This window comes from Cyprinodon tularosa, unplaced genomic scaffold (genome assembly GCF_016077235.1).
Source record: "Cyprinodon tularosa strain WSP-4 unplaced genomic scaffold, ASM1607723v1 ctg79, whole genome shotgun sequence".
In the NCBI taxonomy this organism is placed as follows: domain Eukaryota; kingdom Metazoa; phylum Chordata; class Actinopteri; order Cyprinodontiformes; family Cyprinodontidae; genus Cyprinodon; species Cyprinodon tularosa.
The window spans coordinates 2737425-2764560 of NW_024039551.1; the positions used below are offsets into that span (position 1 = coordinate 2737425).

General features: G+C 39.7%; 1 protein-coding gene across 5 annotated transcripts in view; it reads left to right on the plus strand.

Moving 5' to 3' along the window:
- The window catches only part of mast1a (microtubule associated serine/threonine kinase 1a), a 143714-nt gene extending 120081 nt beyond the window's left edge, over window positions 1–23633 (plus strand). For 3 of the 5 annotated variants that reach the window (XM_038271103.1, XM_038271105.1, XM_038271106.1), the window contains 11 exons: window positions 616–781; window positions 862–963; window positions 2619–2741; window positions 2835–2944; window positions 13939–14102; window positions 16078–16661; window positions 16742–16974; window positions 17711–17833; window positions 17985–18121; window positions 20437–20624; window positions 20737–23632. In XM_038271103.1, the coding sequence (XP_038127031.1) occupies window positions 616–781; window positions 862–963; window positions 2619–2741; window positions 2835–2944; window positions 13939–14102; window positions 16078–16661; window positions 16742–16974; window positions 17711–17833; window positions 17985–18121; window positions 20437–20624; window positions 20737–22316 (3510 nt within the window). In that variant the 3' untranslated portion in view covers window positions 22317–23632. Of the gene's footprint in view, window positions 1–615; window positions 782–861; window positions 964–2618; window positions 2742–2834; window positions 2945–13938; window positions 14103–16077; window positions 16662–16741; window positions 16975–17710; window positions 17834–17984; window positions 18122–20436; window positions 20625–20736 lie in introns of all 5 variants that reach the window. The other 2 variants (XM_038271107.1, XM_038271104.1) reach the window with 2 other exon arrangements.
- Window positions 23634–27136: the final 3503 nt, after the last annotated feature.

Here is a 27136-nt window from a genome sequence, read left to right on the forward strand (position 1 = left end):
TACAGATTATATAAAGATTGTTTACATAATCTTATTATATCACAATTGCTAATCTCGCTATAAATAACTTGAATCTTTAATAAATTTCAACGTGAATCCACACCCATTTTTTACACAAATTAAATAATTCTGTGCTGGTGCCATCAGAGAATTAAAACATGTTTACAACAATCAGTGCCAATACCTCACAACTTTTTTAACTTCTGTGTTGATCTGTGATACGACTCACCCTGCTGATCAAACCTTTATTGGACACACTTTGATTGAAAGTCTTAACGTGGGTTATCAGTCCTCTTTCTATAAAAATAAATCTTAGCTTTTTTTAATCCTTTGCGCTTGTAGTCTTCCTTCTAGTACCCTCTTAGTATATATTTGTATCATTCCTTATGTCATCACCTGAAAACTCTTAATTGATTTCCCACTGTGTAAACAAACAATGTTATTTTTACCCCACTGGGAGAGATTTCAGCAGCAAGGGTTTGTTTAACGGTTGCATCCACTAAACTGGATTTGAAAGGTTTTTATAACAAGCACTCAACATTTTGCATTTTTTAAATGTTTAGCTGATCTTTCTCTTTTCTTGTTCTCTAAAATCCCTCCCATCCCTCCTCACAGGTGTGTGGGACCCCTGAGTACATCGCTCCTGAGGTGATTCTCCGACAAGGCTACGGAAAACCTGTGGACTGGTGGGCCATGGGCATCATCCTGTATGAATTCTTGGTGGGGTGTGTGCCTTTCTTTGGGGACACACCTGAGGAGCTGTTTGGACAGGTCATCAGTGGTGAGAAAGCAGATTTCATCTGGACTTCTTGTGATTTGTCCTCTTAAGATGTCTTACCTTAACCCAGGTGCTTCTTGCAGATGACATAGTTTGGCCAGAAGGTGATGAGGCTTTGCCTGCAGACGCCCAGGCCCTCATCTCTGCTCTGCTGCAGACCAACCCTCTCGTAAGGCTGGGCACAGGTACCGCTTCTGCCTCTGTATTTAAAGCAAGTTTCAGACACTTACATGTTTATGGGGCATTGCAGTCTAACAAAATAAGCCAAACAACCCCCAGTCCAAATGGGTGGACCCCTTCGCCTGTTCCAATTTGCATGTTTTCAAAACAAAAACAAGGCTTTGTTGGGCTACTGTATAAAACCTCCAACTCATTACTATTCATGACATTTTGAATTGAAACGTCTTTAAACTTGGAAAGAAAGACCAGTCGGTTGTTTTTAAATTTTTTTTTTTTTCGGAATTTAGAGCAACCCTGGTTGAAAATTTACTTATATTTAAATTAATGTGTTTTTTTTTTTTTTTTTTTAAGCATACAACATATAATTGTTTTCAAAAAGTTACGTCAAAAACTCTGAGTAGAGTTTATGCTCGTCCAACCTTTGGGGATTGCTTACAGTTCTGCTCCGGTATCCCGAAATAGCTCTTCTTGGTTGAAACATTTCAATTTTCAAAATATGTAAAAAAAAAAATTTTTATGTTTTTTAATGTTGGTGAACTCCTCTAAAAGCTAAATAAAGAGAACAATTGCATCCGTTTTCATAGGTATGCTGAAACAAATTTGAGAACGGATACAAAAGGTTATCACTGTAAACTTCTGCTCCTGCTGCGTTCACACTGAACGCAGCAGGAGCAGCGAGTTTACATGTAAAGTCAATGGATGACGCGCGTCAAGGTGGAGCAAAATGAGCAGTCTGAAGCAGCTGAAGCAGCTGAAGCAGCGCGCGGGAGCATTTAAGCGTCTGATGCGGGATGCTCCGCAAACGCGCAGCTGCTCGCGATGGAAAAATTTAACTTTTGCTGCTCAACGCGCCGCATCAAACAATTAGAGAAGCAGATCTGGGAGCTGGCAGGGAGACGAATACATCGCTGATGATACAGAGCGCTATGATCACTCCTCTGAAACAGCTTATTAACGCCTAAATTAACTTCAAATGCAGAAGCCTGCTGACAAAACATGTTTGCTTTTATTATCCTGGTTGCTGGAGTTTGGATTACATACAGGAAAACCGCCTTCCAGCGCCGCGGCGAACGGCGAGGAGGCGACCAGGCCTGAGATGGTTGTTGAATGGGATTCCTACTGACAGCGCACCGTCTGAGTGGCTCCAACAGAAATAATATTAGAAGGCAGGATGCTAACCTGGATTTACTGACTGCAGTGATTAAGTTTTTAGGTGGATTTTCCCACTGACGTATTAAACATAAACATATTAAAACTACTTTATTCCCGCTGATCACAGCAAATATAGCTGCAAGGCAAAGAAAGGATAGGGTAGCTTCGCCCATCGCGCGCCAGACCCACTTTACCAACGCACAGCCAGAGCAGCAAAGCTGCTTCAGCCGTGCGCCAGAACTAAGCTGGTACAAGCTGCAAAAAGGAAGAAGCAGACGCGATTTTGCTGCTCCTGCTGCGTTCAATGTGAACGCAGCTTTATACTTCACATACATGTACTGTTTTAATTATTAAGAACCATCAACATTCTTAAACTGTGATTATACAAATTGATCATACTAAAGTTAAACCAAAAAATTTTAAAATACATATTTTAAAGCAACATATCTAAGCATTACTGTGAAATTGAGTGGGATACAGATTGTGTTGTTTCTGTTTTTGCCACCAGGTGGAGCTTTTGAGGTCAAACAGCACTCTTTCTTTTCCACGCTGGACTGGAACAGTTTGTTGAGACAGAAAGCCGAGTTTGTCCCCCACCTGGAGTCTGAGGAAGACACCAGCTACTTTGACAGTATGTCTCCTGGGTTCATGTGGCTGTAATCAACACTAACTGCATTAATGGGAAGTTTAGGTTATTTTCTGACACCATTCTTCTGTCTGCCAGCCCGCTCAGATCGTTACCACCACATCAACACGTACGATGAGGATGACACCAATGATGATGAGCCCGTAGAGATCAGACAGTTCTCCTCTTGCTCTCCTCGCTTTAGTAAGGTATAACACTTCATCTTTCACCTCCTTTGTTGTTGTTATATCTATGCGTTTTCCCCCCTCTTCTTACTGTGTGAACTCCTCACATTTTGTTTGCACTTGAGACTACATGACAGGGGTTGATGAGAAAGGGGAAAAGGTTGGTAGAAAAATGTAGGTCAATCTGCAGTGAGAGGCTCCAGGAGACTGAGCCTGGTTTCATACCTGGTATTAATGAGGTCTGTGTGAATTTTCTAACAGCCATTTTCATGCCCCCTTGTCTTCTCTGCAGTTTCTAATTTGAGCCCTACAGTTTTGGTTACATGCTTTCAATATCTAACCAAGGTATTCATATTCATATTAATAATCTTTATGTTTCTGTGACAGAACAATACAAAGTAGTACATAGTTGTGCAATGGCAGAAAGACAATAAATAGCTTTTTTAGTTTTTTATTATAAAATTCTTAAAGTTGTTGCATACATAAGGTATATATTCACCCATTTTATTTTATTAAATACCGATAATAAAAAAAACTGTGTAGTAGTTGCCTTCAGAAACCACCCTAATGGTAATGAGCCTGTATGTGTGTTAGTTGATCTCAGCGTAAATCCAGCTGTTCTGAAGTTTTGGATGTTTAAAACAGGACAAACGGCAGCATAACAAATGTTTTTTAATGTGGAAAAAAGGAAACTGAAGCAGACAGACAGGAGGCAATCTAAATGCAAAAGATAGATGTATTTACCTACTAAAGATTAGTTCAAGTTGCATATCAGGAACCATATGCGAAAGAGCGGAAAGGTAACAGTATCAGAACCCAGCAAGACATAAGAGAGAGCTAAGTGCTTAAAGGTATAGAGCTCAGTTTTTCTGTCCATCCTAAATGCTGTTCTGCTCCCAAAGGGAGAGCGCCTATCACTATAAATGTGCTTGCAGGAGCCCAGTAGACTTCATGGACAGCTCTGTTTATGGTCTGTCTTCAATCACTGACAAGATGAGTAGAGCTCAAGTACAATAAATGGATGAAACTAAAGCTCAGCGGGTACATAAAGAATGGAAATGTGCATGTGCAGCAAGAGGAAATAAGCAGGGAACAAGCAGAAATGTATGCATGTCTGAAGGAGCAGACACAATGGTGTTAGGTTAGCACTTTGAAAAGATTGCCATCTACAGTAGGACAACCTTTAGAGCTAACGGATGTAAAGGAGCATAAGTAATGAAGACACCTAGTGTTTGAAATCAGAAAGACATACAAAAAAAAGGGACCTGTCAATGCAGGCTGCAAACTCAAGTGTTCAAGCCTCTTATTGGCTGCCATGTTTGCAGGCTGCTGCTCTTTTGTAAACATAAAATACCAAATGCAGTGCTCTGTTTGGCAACCGTTGGACTTATGTTATGATTGGCTCAGGAGGCAGGGAGTAAAAAGGGCTACACTCTAAACCAAAGTATTTCTCCAACGTAACTCTAAGTTTGAAAGGAGGAAAAACTCCACAAACACGATAATAATAAGGAATTTAACTTCCATCGAAGGTGACAGTAAATTAATATGAGTGAAAACATACCAGTAAGTAATGCAAACCAAAACTCAACCCAAAAACAAGAAAGGGAAACAAGGTAATCCATATTCTGCTAATGTAAAAATAAAAAAATGCCATTGCAATGTTTCCATTCGATAAAAAATGTAAGTTAAATCCCACATCAACAAATATGTTTGTCACATGTCATCCTCCAACTGCTTTGTCTTTTTTTGGCAGTAGTTTCCATTAGAGTTGTGCAAAATTAGCCCATTTTTGATGCCACCATAAACCACTTCTTCCACGCACAAAAACTTCTCGTTGAAAAATTATTCTTCGAGGTGTCCATGTTTCCATTAAGCCGGCTTATTTTCGTAGCAACAATTGGCCCAATTGGATAGGCCCTGAAAAGGCACCTATATAGACCAAAAATGCTGAAAAACAGGTAAACAGATCACTATGCTTGACAAAACTAACAATAAATCAAATCACAAAGTCAAAGTTAAGGGAAGCCAGGTTGATAATATGTAGAAGGGTTGTTCTTTGCTCTTTATTACCTGTGACGTCTCTTTAATCTATTAGGGGGGAAAAGGGAGATTCAGCAGAGCCCTCTGAGCTGATTGGTAGCAGCAACACCAAGCACCCATATACCAAAGCTTGGTTATAGCACATTAAAAAATATAATAACAGCAGAGGCCATGGGAGACTGAAACTTATGCTTTTGTAGTCTTGCTATTTCACTTTTAAAGATGAAATTGTAAAAAAAAAAATGGTTGACAGCAACAGCTACACGTATGTCCTCCTGCACAGCCATGTTTATTTTGGTTCAGCTGTTCAGCTCTTGTTTTCATCACAGCTATATATCCAATCTTAATCCATAGTATTGCAATGGGATTGCGCTACCCGTTTCGGATTTTTCTCTCAGATGGTTGAAATGGACAAATAGGACAAGATGAATTTTTGTTTGTTTGTGACAAATACCCCAACAACTCATCCTGCATTATAAGACTCATTATAAGACATTAGAAAGAACAAGAAACACTCAGACGGGTCTAAGATAAAGTTGTGGAAAAGTTTAAGGCAAGGCAGGGTTTAATTTTAAAGCAGATTTTAGTTACAAGATAATTCAATATAATGTACACGAAAAAAAGAAAAATAAACATATAACAAAAGGACATTGCAGTGGCTTTATGGTAAATAAATAAGTAACGAAAATGAATAATTTAAATTATTAAATTGTTATTAAAATTGAATAAAAATCTTTAAAGCAGAATTAGATTAGAAGAGAGTATTCAAATATTTAAACATCTCATTTATCGCTTTTAAAATCCAGAATATGGCTCAATTACAAACAAATAAACATATGACTAGCCACTTAAACATTGTAGATTTATTGTCGCTTCGTACTCCTGACATTTTCAGGAAACAGGTTGAGTGTTCTCTAATGTTCTCTAACAAACCTTTGAGTCCCTCAGAGAAAAGCTGCATCCATAATAAGACTTAACTACACTCTGTTTACTACTGAAGTGTCCTATCCAGCATTTAATAGGGGTATTAAATGCAAAAAAGGCTAAAAATATATACAGACAAAGGTCAGATAAAATACATTGAAGTTTGTGGTTGAAGCAGGACAAATGGAGCAAGTGCTGAATCTGACTGTTAGCATAGTTGTTTTTACTTCCGAGAAGACAGCTGGGTCTTCAGGCAGTACTTGTTTCCATGGTGCACTGCTGCTGCGCGTCTCATTGTCCTCCCCCACAAAGTGTTACTCTGCACATAATGAGAGCCTTACAAGCCATGACAAATAAAAATGTGAGCAAGATTTAACCCTGAACTAAAGTTATACTAATTATTCACCAAAATGACATAGTATAATAAGCATTTTGCAACCTGGTGTCAAAGAAAACAGAATGACTGCTTTATGTATTCCAAATAAACCTCTAATTACTAATCTCAGCCAAACAGGTGACACAAGCAGTAAAACTCTTGTCAGACATTTAAGTATTTGGCCTTTTTTGCACAAAGCAAATGGCACATCAGCTACTCAGTCACTCACAATATTTGAAACCCGGTTTTAAAAAGCTTTGAAAGATCAGGTTGCAGTATTAAAGGTGAAGGGCTGCTGGTTAAGGAACAGAGAAGCAGCTGTTGATGTCCTAACATGGTAACCCGGAAACAAACAGGCTGAGGCAAACCATGCAGGAATGATATCAATAACTTGACCGATGAATGGCAAAATTATACAAACCATGTAATATATGCTCGATATGCATAAGAAGGGATAATCCAAAGCATGCAGCAACCACTAGAAGCATAGTAAACAGAGAGGGAGGTACGGATCAACCTTAAAAATACTTGAGATACTTACTGTGTCTTGCAAAAAGGGTTCATTCCTCCTTACATTTTGTCACATTGGAACCACAAAATATAGTTTTATGAGATTTTATAATAATCTAACTAGTGTTGCACCGATACCAGTATCGGACAAGGCCCCGATCCAGCACTAAAATGGTGGTATCGGTATCGGCGAGTACCAACAAATAGGGCACTGATAAAATTTTGAGAGCCAAAAGTTTATTCAACTATTCATCCATTCCAGGGAGGCAATAAAAAAGTTCTACTGGATTCACTTTGTATTAGTCTTTTTCCTGCTTCACAAAGGTAGGCAGCAGCTTGACAAATCCACAATGGCAATTATTTTACATTCAAGTAGTATATAGTTCTTCACACACCTCACACATCAATTTCAAACAGGTGGTATTGGTATGGTATCGGCCAATACTGCACAGCCAGGTATCAGGTATCGGTATTGGGGCCAAAAAATAGCATTGGGGCAACACTAACACAAGACTGTAAAGAAATTTGGAAGTGGAAATGAAGTTAAATTAAATCTTCTACTGCTTGTCCTCCATGATGGCAGGGACTGGTGCCTGTTTCCAGCTGTCTATGGGCAAAAAGTGGGGCACATCTTGGACAGTTCGATAGTCCATCACAGAGACACAGAACCATGGGCGAAGGTTTGCATAGGGACCATAGGGACATGTCCCTACCAAAATTTTGAACCGACCTAATTGTCCCTACCAATAATTGGATGTGAGCAACATGTTTATAATTTACAGCAGTAGTTGTTGCAGCAGTGGCTTCTTTTCCTCTCGCAGCTCCTCTGCCTGGTCTCTCCTGTCCCTTTCACGCAGCAGCGCATGGAACTGTGCTGCGCTGTTTAACTCCACTCTCATTGGTTGTTCTGCCTTAGGTTCCGCCTTCTCTCTCTCTGATTGGCTGTTTTCTAGTCCTGGTGTGCTTGGAGCACAAAATTGAAAATTGATTCACACTAGAATGCTGCGGTTACTACAATAAATATTAGGCTACAAAACTAGTCCCAATAAAAAAAAAATGAATATCATGTACAATAAAAAACAAAAACCTTTTTTTTCTTTTATAAAGCGAAATATTCTGAGTCAGCCAGGAGTTCTGAAGACACAAAATGGGCAAATAAAGGCTGTAAGCCATCAACATTTCTGATTCTTAGCCACAGCCAACTAAAAAAGAAAAAGTGAGTGTTTCCTTTTTACCAATATTTAGTTGCTATTACTGGTTTCATTTTTTTTATGACTCTTTGAGAAAGTTCAGGTATAATTATTAGCAGGTGTTATTTCTCTTATAGAGTACAACAACAAGAAATGGGGCCTAAACATCTGCTGTTTTTCGTTTAAAAAGCATAATTAGGGTTCCACATATTAATAGTTCTATTTTATTGACTATTTATACTTCTAGAAATAGGATAAAGACAAGAACAAACAAAGGAAGAATATAAACATTGATTTTATCTTACATAGATTTCCACACAGTCTATAAGTAAATTAGTACAAACATTAATGTCTGGTAAAAATGCTTGAATCTGACTGTTTATTTTGGATAATGTTAAATTACAGATAAGATAGTGTTATATTGTCTTTTATAATTGTTAAAAATTATTTTATATTTGAATACACTTAGGCTCATTCTTAGTGTTGTGTTTGTAGATGATGCCACTAAAAAAGAAAATAGAGTAAGGAGCTATTTAAACAGTCAGACAGTAAGCAATATAGGACAATGATAAAAGGTTGTGTTACATTTAATCCTTTACTATTAAAAACACAGTTATACATTATATGATTATAGGAAACACAGATATCCAGTAATAATGATGCAGGGCAGCTTGTAGGTGAAGCAGCTGGCCCTTCAGTGCTTCAGGTGATGTCTAAATAAACCACGTGAAACTAAAATATTTCCACATGGATGGAGAATATTGACAGACAAAACATTTTTTTTAATCTTATATATATATATATATATATATATATATATATATATATATATATATATATATATATATATATATATATATATATATATATATATATATATATATATATATATATATATATTGTATTTTTACAATTTTGGTATAATTACTGATCTAAGTGGGTTGCTCTGTAGGGGAAAGGGGGACATTTTACATCTATATTATGTTTTATAGTCTCCATTCTCCAGTTAATGATTAATCACATACTAAATTAGTTGACGATTATTGAAATAATCAATTAATACGATTAATTTTTTCAGCCCTAGATAAAATAGATGAAATGGGCTATACAGAGTAACTACAGCCCAGATGTTCAACTTTTATAGTGAAGTTAATATTTTAATGAATGTATTATTTTGCTTGATACAGAGAGAGCATAGTAGGTAAAATATAAGAGTGGGGTTTAACTCTGCACTATTGTATATCTTCAAAAGAATATACTGTATTTACCTTCTCTATTAGTCATGCAAATGAAACCATTTACAAAGTGGAAAACAGTCCTAATTCCACATTTATCAGAGCCTGTGATACTTCAAACATTGATAAACAGCATCTAATGAGTGTAGTGCTTATAAAATTTTTATTAATGTAGCAAAATGATGCTTTTCTCTTTTAACAATGAATTCGTCTTATCAGTACGGATGCTCACATCGAGCATAAAAAAGGGCACGCATATTTCAGCACCAATGACACCAGACCAATAGTGTCCCCACCAAAGTTCAAATCAAACCTACGCCCTTGCACAGAACCATGCATACAAACACACTCACACCTAAGCTGAGATGGGGGACCTGGAGTCATCAAGTCATCTCTATGTCATGTATTTGTTCTGACAAGGTGAGTCCAATCTGCACAGGTTAAACCAGATTGGACTCACCTGGTTCAGTGGCTGGGTAGAACAAATACAAGACAGAGAGATGACTCTTTGACTCCAGATCCCCCATCTCTGCACCTAAGGGCACTTTAGATTCCCCAATAGCTAGAAGTCATGTTTTTAAACTAGGAGCAATGCAGAGTGCCAGAGGATGCACAGGAGAACCAACAAAAATCTATGCAGATAGACCCAAGGCCGGGGTTCAAACCCAGAACTTTCCTGCCACAGGAATAGGGTGCTACAAACTGTGCCACCATGCAACCGATTCTTATTTCTTTAAAAACGTGACAGCAATTACAGCTGCATGTCCTGGCATAAGTCATAACTAACTTTGCTCATCTAGAGCCTGAAATTTTGCATATTCATCTTTGCAAAATACCTTAGATAGGATGGATAGTCAGTGAATGTCAGTCTTGCCACAGATTCTCATTTGGCGTTCAGTCTAAACTTTGAGCCATTCTAATGCATATAATTTAATCTAATCCCATGTTTTTCATCCCTGCTATTCAAGGCACACCACATGTTTTAGATCCAGAATCTACATATCAAGTCCTTGTGGATCAGTGTCCTTTAGATTTTTGACATGTCGCTTCTTTAACACACCAGAGTCAAACAATCAGGCCATTAGCAGGAATTCAGAGAACACGACTGCATGCTGAAGAGGTAATTACACCAATTGGTTCAGGTGGATGCAGAGACACATCTAAAACGTGGTTGCTTTAGCACACCTGATTCTGATAATTACTGTTCATCAAAGCCTTCTAATCAGCCATCACTTGCTAAAGCTCAAAAACATCATTCAGCATAGTGTGCCTTGTAGAGAAGAGTTGAAAAAGCCTGATCTAAACATGCCATGAGGGACTTTCTGTTATTCTCGTCTCAGTTAACTCTGCACTCTTGAGTTGTTTTATAGATGGAAAAGAAACTGAACAAAGAAGCTGGTTAACCTCTGTCGGCATGGTGATAAAACGATCATCTGATCCTAAATGTAAATACATTGAAAAAAAAAAAGGTTAATACAACGAGGGAGATGATTATAGATTAAAGAAGGAACAGTTACCTGTCATGATCGTGCCCTTTGTGGACTTCTATTTAAGTTTTTTTTTTTTTTAAGTTCTCAGTTACACTTTGATTTATGTTATTCTGTTTTCCATTTTTTTGTTATATTTAAGCACTGTTTTTTTAGTCACTCTCTGTTGCCCCCTTGTGCCAGTCTCCTTTCCCTCAGCTCCCTGTAGTTACTTCTGTCTACACTTACTCCCTATCAGCTAACTAGCCCTCCTATTGTTTGTGTCTCCCATATATACACCTCCTGTTCAGTTACTCTTTGCTAGATCCTTGTCAATCTTTTAGGTTTATTCCTACCTCGTGTCTCCAAGATTTTTTTGGTTCTTGAGTTTTCTTTGTTGATGAGTTCTGGCTTTGGATTTTGTATTTTTTTACGTTATTTTTTTTTTTATTTAAATCTGCAAGAAACCACCTCAGCCTCCATCTCTGCAGTAGCTCCTCTAAAAACCTCCACACAACCTGACGGTTACCAGTCGAATGTTATTACTATCATGGGAAAAGAAGGGGAGGGGTATAAATATTTGGGAGATCCCTGGACAACAAACTCAACTGGATACGAAACATTTTTGCAGGAAGATGCTACATATCTCCTTTAGGACCAGCTTCACTCACTACATTCCGTGTCCACCCCAACCTTCCACCACAGATGCTGCCGTGCTCAAGTCCACAGTATCCGTCTGACATCGCTTTTCATTTTGAAATAGGATCTACTTTATTCTTACTGTGTCAGATTTTCTGTGGAGCTCATCTTAAACTTAGAAATTAGCGCATTTTGCTCTGTTATCCAAGAAACAGCGGTGGACAAAATACTCAACTATAGTACTTGGGTACAAGTATTGATACTAATGGTCAAATCTTACTCAACTACAAGTAAAATTTGCCGGGTCAAAAATCTGCTCAAGTTAAACTATTCAAGTACTTACTTTTGAAAATACTTAGGTATTCAAAAGTATCTGCATTTAAAAGTACTTAAGCGTTCAAAGTACAGATGTAATTTTCTAGTATTGGTACATTTCTGTGTAATTTTTAGAATAATTTAAAAGAACCTTGTAACATTCAGAAACCACCTCAGGTACTGATGCTTAGAACCTCTGCTACAACTTCTACACCACCTGTAAAGAACTTCAGCATAAAAATGCCACAAAGAAATAGACAGCTATTTTGATTATTGTTTCTTATTTAAAGACAAACCAAAAAGAAAAAGAAAACAGGAGTGTCTTGATTCTCCTCACACTTTCACTATGAAATAGAGGTTTAAGGTTAATTCTACTACCAAAAAGGAACCTCAACTCTGCTTTGAGAACACATCCTACTGAACAGCTTGGTCACATGGCAACAACCCACACCTAAAATTGTAAACAGCAAATAATATCTTTTTCACATTTTTGCAACGTCATGCAAATCTCTAAAACAGTGGTATCTAAAATCAGTCCTCAAGGACTGCTATCTTGCTTGTTTTTCTTTATTCTCCGTGGAGGTAGTTAGTACCTGCTCTACATGCCAAAGTTCTGCACATGCCTCCTAATGAGCTACCATTTGACACAGGTGTGTTGAAATCGAGAGATAACTTATACATCCTCTTTTAACAGACCTAAGCTGAGCCAAAAGGAACGAGTGACAACTAGCTTCCTAGAAATGTAGTGAAGTAGAAAGCACAATATTTGACTTTGAAATATAGTGAAGTGAAAGTTATAAGTACTCACCGCAAAATATACTTAAGTAAAGATACTCAAAAAAGGTACTTAAGTACTCTAATCAGGTAAATTTACTCCGTTACTGTCCACCACTGACAAAAAAGGCTGCTATTTGCGATGGAACAGAGGACGCAATGATTCTGTTGTAGAGAAAGGAGTCCCTTCTGCCATTATCTGTTGAGGTAGCAGCATTGGAGCCATGAAAGAGCTGATAAAGAACCTGGGGTCTGTTCTGGGGGCTCCTCTGAATCCTGAGGAGACATTTTAACAAAAACATAATGCTTCACAAAATGAAGAACATGTAAAACCATAGCATCCTCCTTATCAGCCTCTGCAGTTAGAGGCTCCTACAGATCCCTCATTACTTTGGCACTGTCATGATTTTATCGAGAGCTCAGACCCACATGCAGAGAGACCAATTCAGAGAGACCAGGGGAAAGGTTTAACAGGTTTATTTAGGAGTTTGTGAAGAATCCAGTGTTCCTCTGAACACTGCTCAACCGGAACTGAAAGGTGAGGGGAAGACACTGCGGTTAGTTCAGGCTCAGTAGGAATTTTGATTCTCAAACTTGAAGAGGAGAATTTGGTAGATAACTCACATTTCCAGAGAAGTTGCTGACTCTTAGACTCCAGTCTGTCTGCAGAAGTTTCAGTGTTTGTCTGATTCAGTGGAGGGCAGACAGGGTTTACCCAGAATGTGGTAGAATGTGTTAGAAGGCGAACGGAGAAGCTGACTGCCAGTCAGATTTCCTGCGGTACTTGAACAGGTCGTAGTAGAGATGAATCCCTTACTCAGTGTGAAGCTCAAATGATCTCTTGGGGGAAAGTGGATTCAAACCTCCAGTTTCATTTAGGATCAAGCATAGATGATCCTTCCAGGGAGAGAAGGTCCGAAACATCCAGTTTGCAGGATGACTTCCTGCCAAGAGGCAAAGACAAAAACAAGATTAAAACTCAGGTTGACAAGAACTCAGTTAGACTCAGCAAAACTCAGCTTGGCTAGAGTACCCAAAACTGGAAAACACTCTGACGTCGAGGTAGTGGCAGTCAGCAGTTTAAGAGCGCTCCGCTAATGAGGTAACTCACAGCATGTGTGTGGAGAGGCGGACCAGAACCAGGCGCCTCCTGGTGGAGGAAGGGGGACAAACACAGAAAAAACACACACAGACAGGAATCCTGACAGGCACCGGTATTCCTTCATTTAAAGGTCAAAGGTTAATATATATATATATATATACATACATATAGTTTTTAGATGTATGCATATCTTTTTAGTTACATTACAAATGGTTTTAGAAACATTACAAGAGAAGAGTAAATATTCTTTCTTTTTAAAACCTATTTCTCACAAGTGCTGACAGTTCCATTTAAGGTGTAAGAGCATTTTTCTGTAACAATTATTTGGCCTGAGAGTGGATATAATTACCGCACAAAAATTATTTAATCTTTGTTAGAACTCGGCTGTGACATTTTTAACTTAACACACCCGACCAAAGGTCTAATGAGCTACTTGTCTTCCTGCAGGTGTACAGCAGCATGGAGCATCTTTCCCAGCTGGAGCAGAAAGCTACAACCTCTGTTTCCCGTCGGGAACACAGAAGCCCACGGGAGGACAAGGTGACGAAAAGAGAGAGCCTCGGAAGCTTCGGCATGAGGGAGAAAAGCTGGAGGACTGGGTCTCCGGAGATGTGAGTTTTTTTCTTATTCTTCATAAATACTCAAGGAGTTCTTAAATAAGGATATTGACAGACAGAAACTTTTTTTTTAAATCTCAAATGCAAAATATTTATATATTATATGTTAAATTTTTGTATAATAATTGCTCTAAGCGGGTCGCCCTGTCAGCTAAAGGCATGTTATCTGTACTCTAGTTTACGATTAATCATAATGTTGGAGAGTAACAAAGCACACTTACTTGATTGCTGTACTTAAGTACTCTTTTTGAGTTCCTTTACTTTACTTTAGTCGTTTTTTGGGGGGTCCTTATCACTTTTACTACACTACATTTCAGTGTCAGATATTTCAAAGACAATAGTGTATTGTCCTTTTGCTTTAGCTCATCAAAATAAATCTTCTTAATTGTCAATCATTCTGTTGATATGTTTACGTAAGGCCGTCCAATGAGCTTGTCACCATTTTTACTTACCGGTGATGAGTCTGACATAGGGGAAAATTGCAAATCTCCTTTTGGAAAATAAGCTTGTATTGTATTGTATTGTATCGTATTGAGCGATGCAAACAACTACTTTTAAATAGCATGTGCACGAGGAGAAATGGGCTCGTGCACTCTCCCACACGCGTTTAATAGATGATCCCTCTTGCGAGCGGGTACAGGGTTGTGAATGTGCTTTTTTTTTTTTAAATAGGAGGGTGGATGTTTTCAAAGATTCATGAAAATCTTCCACTATATCTTTAAGTATTTTCATTAGTGAGCAATTCAATACTCTAACTAGAGTAGATTATTGACCTATTAACTTTTACTCATAGTTGAGTAAGATCTGACTATGAGTATGAATACTTTTACTTAAGTACTACTGTTGGGTACTTTGTCCACCACTGTGATTAATCAATTGCTAAATTATTTCAATAATTGATAAATCATGATTAATTTGATTAATTCCTTCAGCCCTAGTGTCTAGTAATCAAGCCTTTTGTGCTTTTTTAAGAATAAAAATGGAGGAGGTCAGGTCTAATTAATTTAGAATAATCTTGTGCAAATAATTTAAGGAACATGTTGGTATGACCCATAGGCCTATTCTAAATGTGAAAATCCAGCATTATAGGTCCCCTTTATTAATATCTGGATTCCTTTCAAGCTCATCAGCTGACAAAACTTAACATGTGAATAAAAAAACATAATTTGTGCTTCAATTTTGACTACTAACCTGTATGTTTCTCTGAGATAAGGTTGGAAGTACGTGGCTGGTTAATAATAGATCAGGGCTGTTGTATTAATATATGGTCACCAGAGATGGCAAAAGTACTCACTTTCCGTACTTGAGTAAAAGTACAGATACTTGTGTTAAAAAATACTCTGGTAAAAGTGAAAGTACTGATTAAACTTCTTTACTCAAGTAAAGGTAACAAAGTACAGGCTTGTAAATTTACTTAAAGTATAAAAATAAAAGTAGAAACCACCTTTTTTCATGCCGTTGCCTACATTTTAAATGGATGTCTGCCAATAGGACTAGATCTCCGTTGTGTTCATTTTCAATCATCTCGTCGTCCATGCTACTATGCTAACGCCACCGCCACCAAGCTGAAATGATTTGCCGCCAATGAATACCGCCGAATCTGTCGATTCATCTTGTAGTGGTGCGTCAAATGCAACGTAGATTCCCATCCAATTAGATTGAATTTGGTGTTGATGACGTGAAAAATAATAACTGTAACTCCATTGAAATGATTCAAAACTAAAGTAACGAGACAATTTTTAAAAATGTAAGGAGTAGAAAGTACAGATATTTGTGTAAAAATGTAAGGAGTAGAAGTAAAAAGTCGCCATAAAAATAAGCAGTAAAGTAAAGTAAAAATATCAGAAAAAATCTACTTGAGTACAGTAACAAAGTATTTGTACTTCGTTACTTCCCATCTCTGATGGTCACTAAATGATTGTTAGCAAATGGTTTGCAGTGACCATTGTACCTCACCATTGTTGTGCAGGAAGCGGCTGTCCTGCTCTGAGTCTCTGTACTCGGAAGGAGATGCGAGTCCTCCTCTTGGTGCCAGGCGCCGCTTCTCAGCTTTGATGGACACCCATCGTTTTGCCTCAACTTTTGAAGGGGAGTCGGATTCTCTGACCCGCCAGAACCTGATGAGGTTCAGAGGAACCTCACTAGATGGGACAACCGTCCCTTCACCAAGCCTCCTGGAGCACAGGCCCTTTGTGAGGGAGCTCAATGGAGCAGGTATGTTGGCAGATTTAGAAGGCAAACATTCTATTAAACTGATTAAATCACTTATTGATCAAACCATCGGACTTCTTGCAGAGAAATCACCCAGACTTTCAGAGACATCCAACATAAGCTCAGCCATCATGACATTATCCCCTGGTCCTGTCGCGCCCTGTCGAGATGTGATCACCCCTCTGTGTGACCCCTTGGGGGCTAGAGCCACCAATGACCTGGTCCTCCGCCGGGCACGCCATCACCACTTATCTGGCGACGGAGAAAAACGGAACTCACGACAAGGAAACAAGGTCATCAAGTCAGCGTCGGCCACAGCTCTGTCCGTTATCATCCCGTCAGGTGAAAGGCTGAAGGTCCTAAAACACTGCCACTGTTCTAATTAATATCTTCTCTAACCGCCATCTTCTCCTTTCCTCCAGTGGAGCAACACGGTGGCTTCTCTCCACTGGCCAGCCCCATGTCACCTCATTCCTTCTCCTCCAACCCCTCATCCCGTGACTCCTCACCGAGCCGAGACTTCTTTCCTGCGGTCACCGTTCTTCGATCCCCGATCACAATTCATCGCTCTGGGAAGAAATATGGCTTTACCCTAAGGGCTATCAGAGTTTACATCGGAGACAGTGACATCTACAGCGTCCATCACATGGTTTGGGTAAGAAAATTTTGAAAAGCGACATGCGAGTCATAGCTTTTTGTTTTTGTCATTTACTTATTAGCTTAAAGGCACACCCAGTAGCTTTTGGCCACTAGGGGCAATAGCCCCAACTGCCTGTATTTTGCTTCTACTAAACCTAAAAAATAGTAACAAAGATATATGACTGTATACTAGTAACAAAGTGTTAACTGACGAGTCTAATAATAAAGTTGATAAAAAAATTGAATCCGTTTTACATCCGGCTTCTTCTCTCAGCTTGAGCAAACGAACAAACTGCTTTCCATGATCGACTCTTGTTTTTCCTCGTGCTTCATCCCTTTCAGGTTTTTCACTTTTTAGCCTCCTCAGCCATAACCAGCAGTCGAGCAGGCGGAGTAAAAGTAAAGCTAAAGCCTTAGCTCCATGACAATATTAGAGCCTGTGGCAGTAAAACGATACGTTCTTCCAGGTCACTTGACCTGGAAGAACGTATCGTATATTAGCCTGAGGACTCATTTAAAACTCTTTAGTTCACAAAAACCTTAGAAGTTTTTCTTTAATTAGTTATATGTAAAACAGCATTTGATGATCTAGTTTAATAAGTTGTGTTATGTAACCAGAGGTTTCTATGTAGCTAGAATGCAGAGGTAAACATAAACTGCCCAGTATGAAGTCTTCCTGGTTTCTTAGTGTTACTTAATTTTCTTCCATGTTAATGTATTCTTTGGGTTTTAATGTATTTGTCTATCTGCAGCATGTGGAGGACGGAGGCCCGGCTCAGGAAGCCGGTCTGTGCGCAGGTGACCTGATAACGCACGTCAACGGTGAGCCGGTCCATGGTTTGGTCCACACTGAAGTGGTGGAGCTCATCCTCAAGGTTTCTATCACTTTCATTTCATATCAATGATATTTTTATCGGTGCTAAAATTTAAATAACTTGTGGCCTTTACATGTCGAAGCATGGCTGTTTGTCAGAGAGTCAGCACTGTGAGATCTCACTGCAGAAATCATTTGGTTGCTCTGTGCAGAGTGGCAACAAGGTGACGGTGACAACTACGCCTTTTGAGAACACCTCCATTAAAGTGGGGCCAGCCCGTAAAGCCAGCTACAAGTGCAAGATGGCTCGACGAAACAAGAGGACAGCTGGGAAGGAAAGTCAGGACAGGTAGAACCTGAACTTTTCAGTTAATACTGACAGTTTGTTACTAAGTCCTTTACTGCTGTACCAGAGCAGTATTGAGAGGCTGAGCTGCTTCTCTGTTTTATCCAATAGAGCTACTGTATGTGAAGCAGAAACTCATCTCATTGGGTGATGTAATGCCACATGGGGCTATTTTCAAATTACTGATTCAACAGTATTCAAACAATTGATCAGCTAATGCTATCTGGTGCTATATATCATTACTTGCAACCTTTGGCAGAATGAAGCATTTCCTCAAACTTTATATCTTTTTAAAATGTTAGTTCTGATTAGATCAACTAAAGGAAAGCATTCAGGTTTTACTCTTCAGGCTCACATTCACAGGGATTAAAGTATTCCAGCCCCAGGCCGGATTTCTGGCCTGGGCAACCGTGTATGCGAGTTAAAAATAAGGGTTTGTGCTTTTCTCACCGAACACAACCTCTCAGAGCCTAGTTATAATCCAGCAGCAGTCTGTTGCAGTGACCTTGTCGCAGGTATGAAACAGACATTTTTGATTTATGCCTAATTTTGAAGCCTGGTCTGCGCTATATTTTCCACGCCACAATGCAAGAGGGACAATCAGGAACTAGCTGGGGGTCTAGATACAGCCAAGGCAGTGAGGAAGTTGGGGCAAGTTTGTGCGAAAACTTGCCCCAAAAGAGCGGGGATCCAGGTGGAAAAAGGGTCCTAGCATTCTCAAGCACTTAACGAGTCGTTTTCCACAATGGCGGTCATACAAACAAAACAAGCCAGTAAGGTACCAAACAGGAAATACGCATGTGTAGAGCGGATGTAGGTTTGACCAATTTGGACGCCTGCTGTCTGCAGCACTGTCTGTAGTCACCTACAATTTGGGAGAGGTGCACCAGAGTGTCTGTGGAGGGGGCGGGGATATCTCTGCGTTCACTGTGACACCTACACAGACAACCTAGTTTTGAAGTAAATCAGCCTTCGTTCACACTAGATATAGATGCAATTTTGCCATCTTCTCAACAATTTTAATATATATATATATATAGCCATATATATATATATATATATATATTAGGGTTGGAACGGTTTATGAAAACCGTCCGAACCGTTCGGTTCGACTGTCTCGGTTCGGTTCGTGTGTGTTTCGTTCGGTTCATGCGCTGCTCCTTTTTCTCATAGGCGAAGCGTTTACACTCCAGAGCAGAAGGTGGCGGTACTGCGACCAAAGCCAACCACCAGTAGTAAACAAGAAGAAGAAGCAGCTTAGCCGGGTGTAGCAGAAAAAAATCAGTTGTTGTGGAGAATTGTGTCGGAATGGCGAGTAGGAAAGAACAGGAGTTGGAAGACGCGCCAGCAGCACTTTATAGGTCTGCTGTATGGGACCACTTTGCATTTAGAGTGACCTACGATGACGGCGGAAAGAAAGTTGTGGATAAAAGTGCAACAGTGTGCAAGCATTGTGCAACACGTTTTGTTTATGCTAACAGCAACCGACATGTCATGCAATCAACATATACCGAACCGAAAACCGTGACCACGAAACCATGAACCGAACCGAACCGTGGATTTTGTGAACCGTTCCACCCCTAAAATATATATATATATATATATATATATATATATATATATATATATATATATATATATATATATATATGTATATATATATATATATATATATATATATATATAAAATTCTTGCCTGTGTCGAAAAAGTTCAGGCTCAGGTTTTTTTTTTAGCTTTAATCCCTGGATTCAGGATATAAGATGACCAATGTCATATAGCAGACTCTTTGTCAGTCACTAGACTCAACGTGGCTTTCTTCAAAATTTGGGGAACCTTTAACACAGCTCCTCCACTTCACTGGAGTTAAACACCGGCCTGCTTTAAACTCTCTTAACTAATGAGGAGTTTCCAGATATTAAATCTTGGCTCTCAGTCTCATGAGTTTAAAGTGTATCACAGGATCATGTGGACGCACTGTGTATTTACAGTTTTGACACAGTTTCTCTCTTAGTCAGTTAAATAACATGCTGCTGTCTTTTTGCACATCTCTGATTATGCTGCTATTTTTCTCATATCTCTTACTGTAAAAATGTCCACAGCTGTTTATTGATTATTTACTCTCCAGATTGAAAACAAACTGTACAGTACAGCATATAAACAATGTGGACCTTAGAAAGTGCTTTAAGCTTTTGCTACTGTAACATTTTGCTGGTGTAACACAACAATTTCTGAATTGAAGGACAATAACGAAATGTTTATTCTCTAATTGAACCTTTGAATTTCTCGTATTTGTTTCGATTTTCTGTCCCTTTTGCAGTAAGAAGCGCAGCTCCTTGTTCCGTAAGATCACGAAGCAGTCCAACCTCCTCCACACCAGCCGCAGTCTCTCCTCTTTAAATCGCTCACTATCCTCCAGTGAGAGTCTTCCTGGCTCCCCGACTCATAGCCTGTCTGCCAGGTCTCCGACTCAGGCCCACCGCTCGACGCCCGAGCCCTCCTACCTCGGTACGTGGCATTGTTTAATCATCCAGCAGCTAAATTATACGTGAGCTTTATCCAGGTTTCATACTGTGACTTTGAACTTTTCCTCTTCCCATGTCTTTGCTGACCTTTTCAGGAGCTTCTTCCCAGAGCAGCTCTCCTGCCTCCAGCACTCCAAACTCACCCTCTCCCTCTCAGCACATGAGGCCCAGCTCTTTGCATGGCCTTTCCCCAAAACTTCACCGCCAGTATCGCTCTGCCCGCTGCAAATCTGCTGGAAACATCCCTCTATCCCCTCTGGCACACACACCCTCCCCTACCCAGTCTTCCCCTCCTGCTATGCCAGGCCACACAATAGGAAGTTCGAACACGACACAGTCTTTTTCTGCAAAGCTCCATTCCTCGCCACCAGTGGTCCGACCCAGGCCAAAGAGCGCAGAGCCCCCACGGTCACCTCTCCTTAAGCGAGTGCAGTCTGCAGAGAAGCTCGGCTCTCCTCTGACCCAGTCCAGTTCAACCGGAGGACTTGGAGGTCCGCTGAGGAAGCACAGCCTAGAGGTGCAGCACTCTGAGTACCGCAAAGATGCCTTCCTCTGTGAGCTTGGACTCCAGAGCCTGATGGAGACGGAAGGAGAGAACCTGCCTCCCAATGTTCCAACGCCGCCAGTTTCCTCCACTGTCCCAGAGACTGGTGTGCTGAAGCCTGTAAGGAGGCTTGGGAGACAGGAGTCACCCCTCAGCAGGGAGACTCTGCTAGCTGGAAGGGAAAGGGAAGAGAGAGAAAGAGGGAGAGAAAGGGAAAAAGACAGAGAGATGGGGATAAATCAGGCAGGTGGGCCAGGGTCACAGTCATCTTTGGTGAGAAAATCTCATTCAAGTGACATTAGCATGAACTCCAAACACAGTGAGGAAAACAGAAAATCCACAACTCCTGGTTCTCCTATCAAAACTGCAGGCACATCTCCTGCACAACTAGAGGTTAAAAACAGCAAAGATCTCCAGCTCAAGCAACAAGGAGGGAAACCTGAGCCAAAGCAAGAGGTAGAAAACAAAGATAGATCCTGTCTGACAACTGCTGCCTTAAATAAGAGCTCTTCTACCTTGGAAAAATCAACCGCAATCAAAACAGGAGCTTCTCTGACCATGAATAAGACTTATAAGTCATCAGGTATCGGAAACAACCAGCGGAAGTCTGACAACAATGATTCAAGAACTGCAGAGCTGGGCTCCAAAAGCCCAAAACTGCAAGCTCGGGTTCTGGCTCCTGTGGTTCCCTCACATGGGCCGCCGCTCTCAATGGGTAAAGTGAGGCAAGGGTTGGGTCCCGTTAATTGTTACAGGGGAACTCTGGACTGGGAAGATAAATGTCGCCTGGAAGTGGTGGAGGAGCATTCGCCCTCTCCGTCCCCCTCCCCAACAGCTGTCACGCCCTCTCTCTGTGGACCTTCGCTTTGTAAGTCGCGGCCTATTTCCCCCGGAGACAAGACGAGTTTCGTCAGCCAGCTCACAACCGTGGCCAAAAATGTCCTCGGACCAATCAAGCTGGGCTCTACAGAGGGGGCCAAGAATAAAGAGCAGCAGAACAAGGCATCAGAGGAGAAGCAGGGGGCTGCCACTGGGAAGTTGGACCCTCCTGCAGGAGCTCGAGTGGTGACTCAAAGTCCTGGCAATTCTCCGCTTGAAAAAGCAGCACCTGGGAACCTTCCAAAAATGTGACCCCCTCTTCCCAGGATCTTCAAATCAAGTCAGACACTAGAAGAAAATACTAAAAACATTTTTTTGGAAGGGACAAAATGAAAACGGCACTTAAAGATGTACATTCCAGTTTCATAGTATATAAAGTCTTATTTATTAATTAAATCCTTGAAAAATTCTAATGTAAAAGCAGAAAAAAAAAAGAAAAACCCGTAAAGGTGCATTAACTGTTGGTTTTCTATGATGCATACTTTATAAAGACACATAGTCACGTAAAGTGGAACACTTTATCAGATATATATCTATGTGTGTGGGTCAATGTGAATGCATGCTATGTACTGTACGTGCATAATAGGTACAAGAGGGTCAAAAAGTGCTTTACTGATCAAAACATGCTGAATACCGTGAATACCAAATTCTTTTACTCTGTTTTTACCAAACCAGGATGGGTTTTTTTTTGTTGTTCAAACCGTATAGTGAATCAGTCAAGTTGTAGTATTTGCTCCGAGCAGTACATATTGCACACAGCATCGGTTTGGCGTCTGGATAAAAGCAGAGGCATGGTTAGGCCTGTTTCCTCATTCGCTGAACGGTCAGCCGAAGCCACGGCGATCCTCTGTCAGCGGATGTTACATTAGGACCTGTCTGTCATAACTGTGTGTGTTTATCCTGTCCTCCTGTACTAAGGATTCTGGAAAGCACCAGAGGAGAAAGAGAAGGACTGAACTTGGGGCTCAGTGCTTATCTCGCTCTCACAGGAAGGCCACAGCAGCCTTTCTTCTCCCTCAGCCTCTCCGTCCAGCCATGCGCAGAAGCACAAACACTCAGAAAGCATTTACATCGCCGCAGGAGACAGCTCTGTCAGCAGCTGATTTAATACTCTTTTAATCCATACTCCTGTTGTGGTCTGTGAAGCAGAAGACAGGTGTGTCTGAAAAAGGTTGAACACATGTTTGTTTTTTCTGGGAGCCATTATGCTCATTAAGGCGGCGTGACAGAAGGCAGCCTGGAAATCTGTAGTTAGGTTCCAGGGATAATTGGGACACAAGAAGGATTAAAAACCTCTAATCGACTTATCGCACACACACAATGCAGGCTGATAAGACTGTAGGAAGAGTAGAATACTTATATATCATATAAGCACATGTATTGAGTAAAGTGAAGAGTTTTCAGCCAGGCAGTTAATGATGTAGCATATTTAACTTGAAGGGCTCTGCGGCTAAAGTACAGGTTGTGCAGATAGAACTGAAATAGTCCAGTAAACTTGTTGTTTTTCTTTTTTTTCCAAATCAAAGCAGCAGTTTAGTAACCTGACTCCGCCAGATGGATTTGCTCCGCATATCCATCTGGAAACCTTCCGTTGAAGTAATTTTGGGAAGGGGCGAAAATACTGGTTAGTTGATTGGCCTACGTATGTTGGTGATAGACGGGCCAAATAAACAAATCAGATCAACGAAGCATATGACGTACTAACAGCCAGGCTACTCTTGCCGAAACCAGTCGGGAGAAGAGCAAAAACATCTTTTTCTCTGAGAAAAGCCTCCAGAGCAGTGTTTTGCTCTTCTTTCAGTGAAGAAATACTCTGTAATTCCGATAAAACTTGTTCGATAGCCACGCTAACGCTAGTTTCATCGGCCGAAGCCGCCATATTCTTTAGACTGAACTGTTGCGCTTCTTGTTGCGTCACACCTCAACCCGCCTCAAAGCCAACGCTGATTGGACGCTCGTTTTGTGAACGGCTCCAAATTTTCTTCAATGGAGAGTCTCCAGACTGATTAGCGAGTGAAACCTTGAAAGCTTGCGAGATCAGGATGGTCTCACAAGGCTAGCAGTTTAGGGCAACACCAGAAGAATTAAAGATTGAAGTCAAAATTCAGATAGTCTCTCACAGCACAAAAGATTAATCTGGCAGTGGCTCAACATCAACTATCTACTGAATTTTTACACATTTTGTTGCGTCACAACAACAACAAAAAAACTAGCAAATATTTTTGACGTGAAAGGGGGGGAAAAAAACATGTTTTCCATCATTAAATCAGAAAAGTGTGCCCTTCCTTTGTATTCAGCTCATTTAAATCAATACTTTTCAGAACCGCTTGTCACTGCAGTTACACCTGTTAGTTGTTTGCCGTATGTCACTCCCTGCTTTACCTTTGCAAACCACCACAACTTACATTCGAGATGCAGAGCTTACAAACAATAATTATCCAGGGTGGATATGGCCTTTTGATTGATTTAATGTTTGGACTTAAGTCGTACTAACAAACCTAGAAAGTGAATAAAGCAGAGCTACAACCTACAAAGTTGTAGCTCTGCTGTAAAGGAAAGAAAAAGCTGACAAAACAGCGTTTTTCATGTCTTTCCTCCATTTTGGTTTTTCCTGACTGACAGAAACCCTTCTTACAGTCCCAATGTGCCTTGCGGCAAATTTAAATATGAATTCTTATTGCTTTCTGCTTCCTCCATAATAGTCGGGCTTGTAAAGTACATTAAGAATAATTCAGATTGAGTTTAGCAGTGGATCTCTGCAGCTCCTCCAAAGCTACCATAGACCTGTTGGTGTCTTGTTTTTCCTGTCCCTTCTTATCATTTCAGGCTTAACATGTAGGGAATTATGTTGCCTACTTGTTACAGGGCTGTTTACAGAAGCATGTCCTAATCCTTATTGTTTGGTTGACCATTTCAATTCAAATTAATTCAAATGATTGACTATTTAATCCAGCCAAAGTTTATGCACAAGAGCAGTAAAGGGCAGGTAGAGACCCACAATGCACCTCTTCAGAGCATCTATCTGATGAGAGACATGAATAAAACCTGGAAAACCGAACCCCCGACTGCTGCCACTTTCCTCCATACTAGTCAGTAGCAGGTTGGAGAGCCCAGATTAGTCCCTGTTAGCAGCTGCTTGGATAAATCAGATTATTGATTGGCCTTTTGTTGTTGGTTAGTTGGTTTACAGTCAGCCCATCCCATTCCCTTTCCATTTTCTGGACTTCCTGAAGTCTTCATAACCTTAAAAATTGATTGAAATTCTCAATAATTTGATTTTCTACCTTCATACTTCCTGGTGATTTTTCATTCAAGCCTTGAATGTTCTCATTGACTCTTAAAAACAAATCATAATGCTAACCTCGGACTTCATTGGTTGGACTAGGATAGAAAAACACACCTTTTAGATTATTAATCAAACTCGTCCGTATCATATTCCTTTCCACTTCACCATTTTCTACATTATTTTGTTCTATTACATAAAATAAAAACATTGCAGTTTAGAAATGTAACAATGCAAAATGTGAAAAACTTCATAGGGCATGAGTACTGCCACTGAAAACAAAATTCTGTCATGTTACAAGCGTCGTGTCTGAATAAAAATGCTCAATTAGATGCAAAAGATGCATGAAATATTTCAATCATATTGACCTCATAAGGAAGCATTACCCATTTTAAGGACGTATTCTTTGTGTGTAATTTGTGCAATTCCTCTTTGATTTATTGGAATTAGTTCAACCTATCTTATGCAAAAAAATCCAACATCCAATCAACCATGAGTGGCATATGAATTTAACCAAAACGAGCAGTGTTTAAAAGCCGACTTTTATGTTTAAATTCCCTTTTTCAGCTGTTATTCTATAGGACTTGGGTAGCCTCATGGTTCCCAGCCAGAGATAAATTTGCTGGATGCCAGAGTAAAGTAAATCTGATTTCTGTCTTTCACAAAGCATACCTTTTGTAGTTTACATTATATGTAGTATTCTACTGCCACCTACTGGTTTCCTAGCGACGACTGTTGAGCATGTTTAAAAATGCTGAGATCACTGAATTGTTGCAGGTTAGATGCTACAAACCAACCATTGTTTAAAATATGCATTCATGTTTCTAAACGAAAACCTGCAACAACTATCGACTGAACACTTGGAACGGAAAATTTTCCCTGATGTTCTCCTTGTGACTGTTACCTTTATATTTGGATGCAGTTGTTGAATATAACGTATGCATAATTCTGTCAGGAAGTTCTGCTTCCTATATCTTAATGTAACAATCAAAACATTGTCAATAACTGATCTGATAAAAGTAAAAGATTGTTTTTTCTTTTTTACATAATCAGGCCTTATCATTATTCGAAAAGGTTTTTGTATTTTTACGCTGACAGAGAGAATACCATCCAAGCACTTTATTTGAGAGATGATTATCTTTGTTATTGGCAATGCTTTAAGGTTACCAGATGCTAACAGATATCTATGTATCACAGTTATCCGAGTATAACATTCCACTCCTCTCTGTTCACTCAGTGTGTTTAGCTGTTCCACTGGGGTATTTTTGTTTGTGGTAGATGCAGACACCTGAAGTGCAGTATGTTGAATAAAGTGAAGAGATTTGTTCTGAAACCTTCCTTCCTTCTGTCTGCAACTTTTATTCTCTTGCATTTTTTATTGATCTTCTGATATTTTTTTTTTACTTCTCCCTAACTGTGTCAGATGTAATCAGGATCATTTACAGGTAGATATAAGTATTGCTAAATATCATTTTAGTTACTCAATTTAAAAAGGCGATGAACCAAACATGATTTAGATTCATTTCAGTCCATGTAAGTTAATATAGACTGAGAATAAAAAAGAAAATACAATCTCAAGTTTATTGACTATCAAGCTGTTTAATTGGCTTTACGTGACATGGACTAAGACAGCCATTAGAGCTAAACAGACTTATCCAAGAAATGTTTTACAACTTTTATACTTCTTTTTGTTACAGCTACTTCTAAAAAAAAAAAAAGGAGTAACTGAGGTTTAGGCAAAACAGAAAAGGGATGGATCAGTGCTCAGTGGTCCAAAATCATGTTCCCA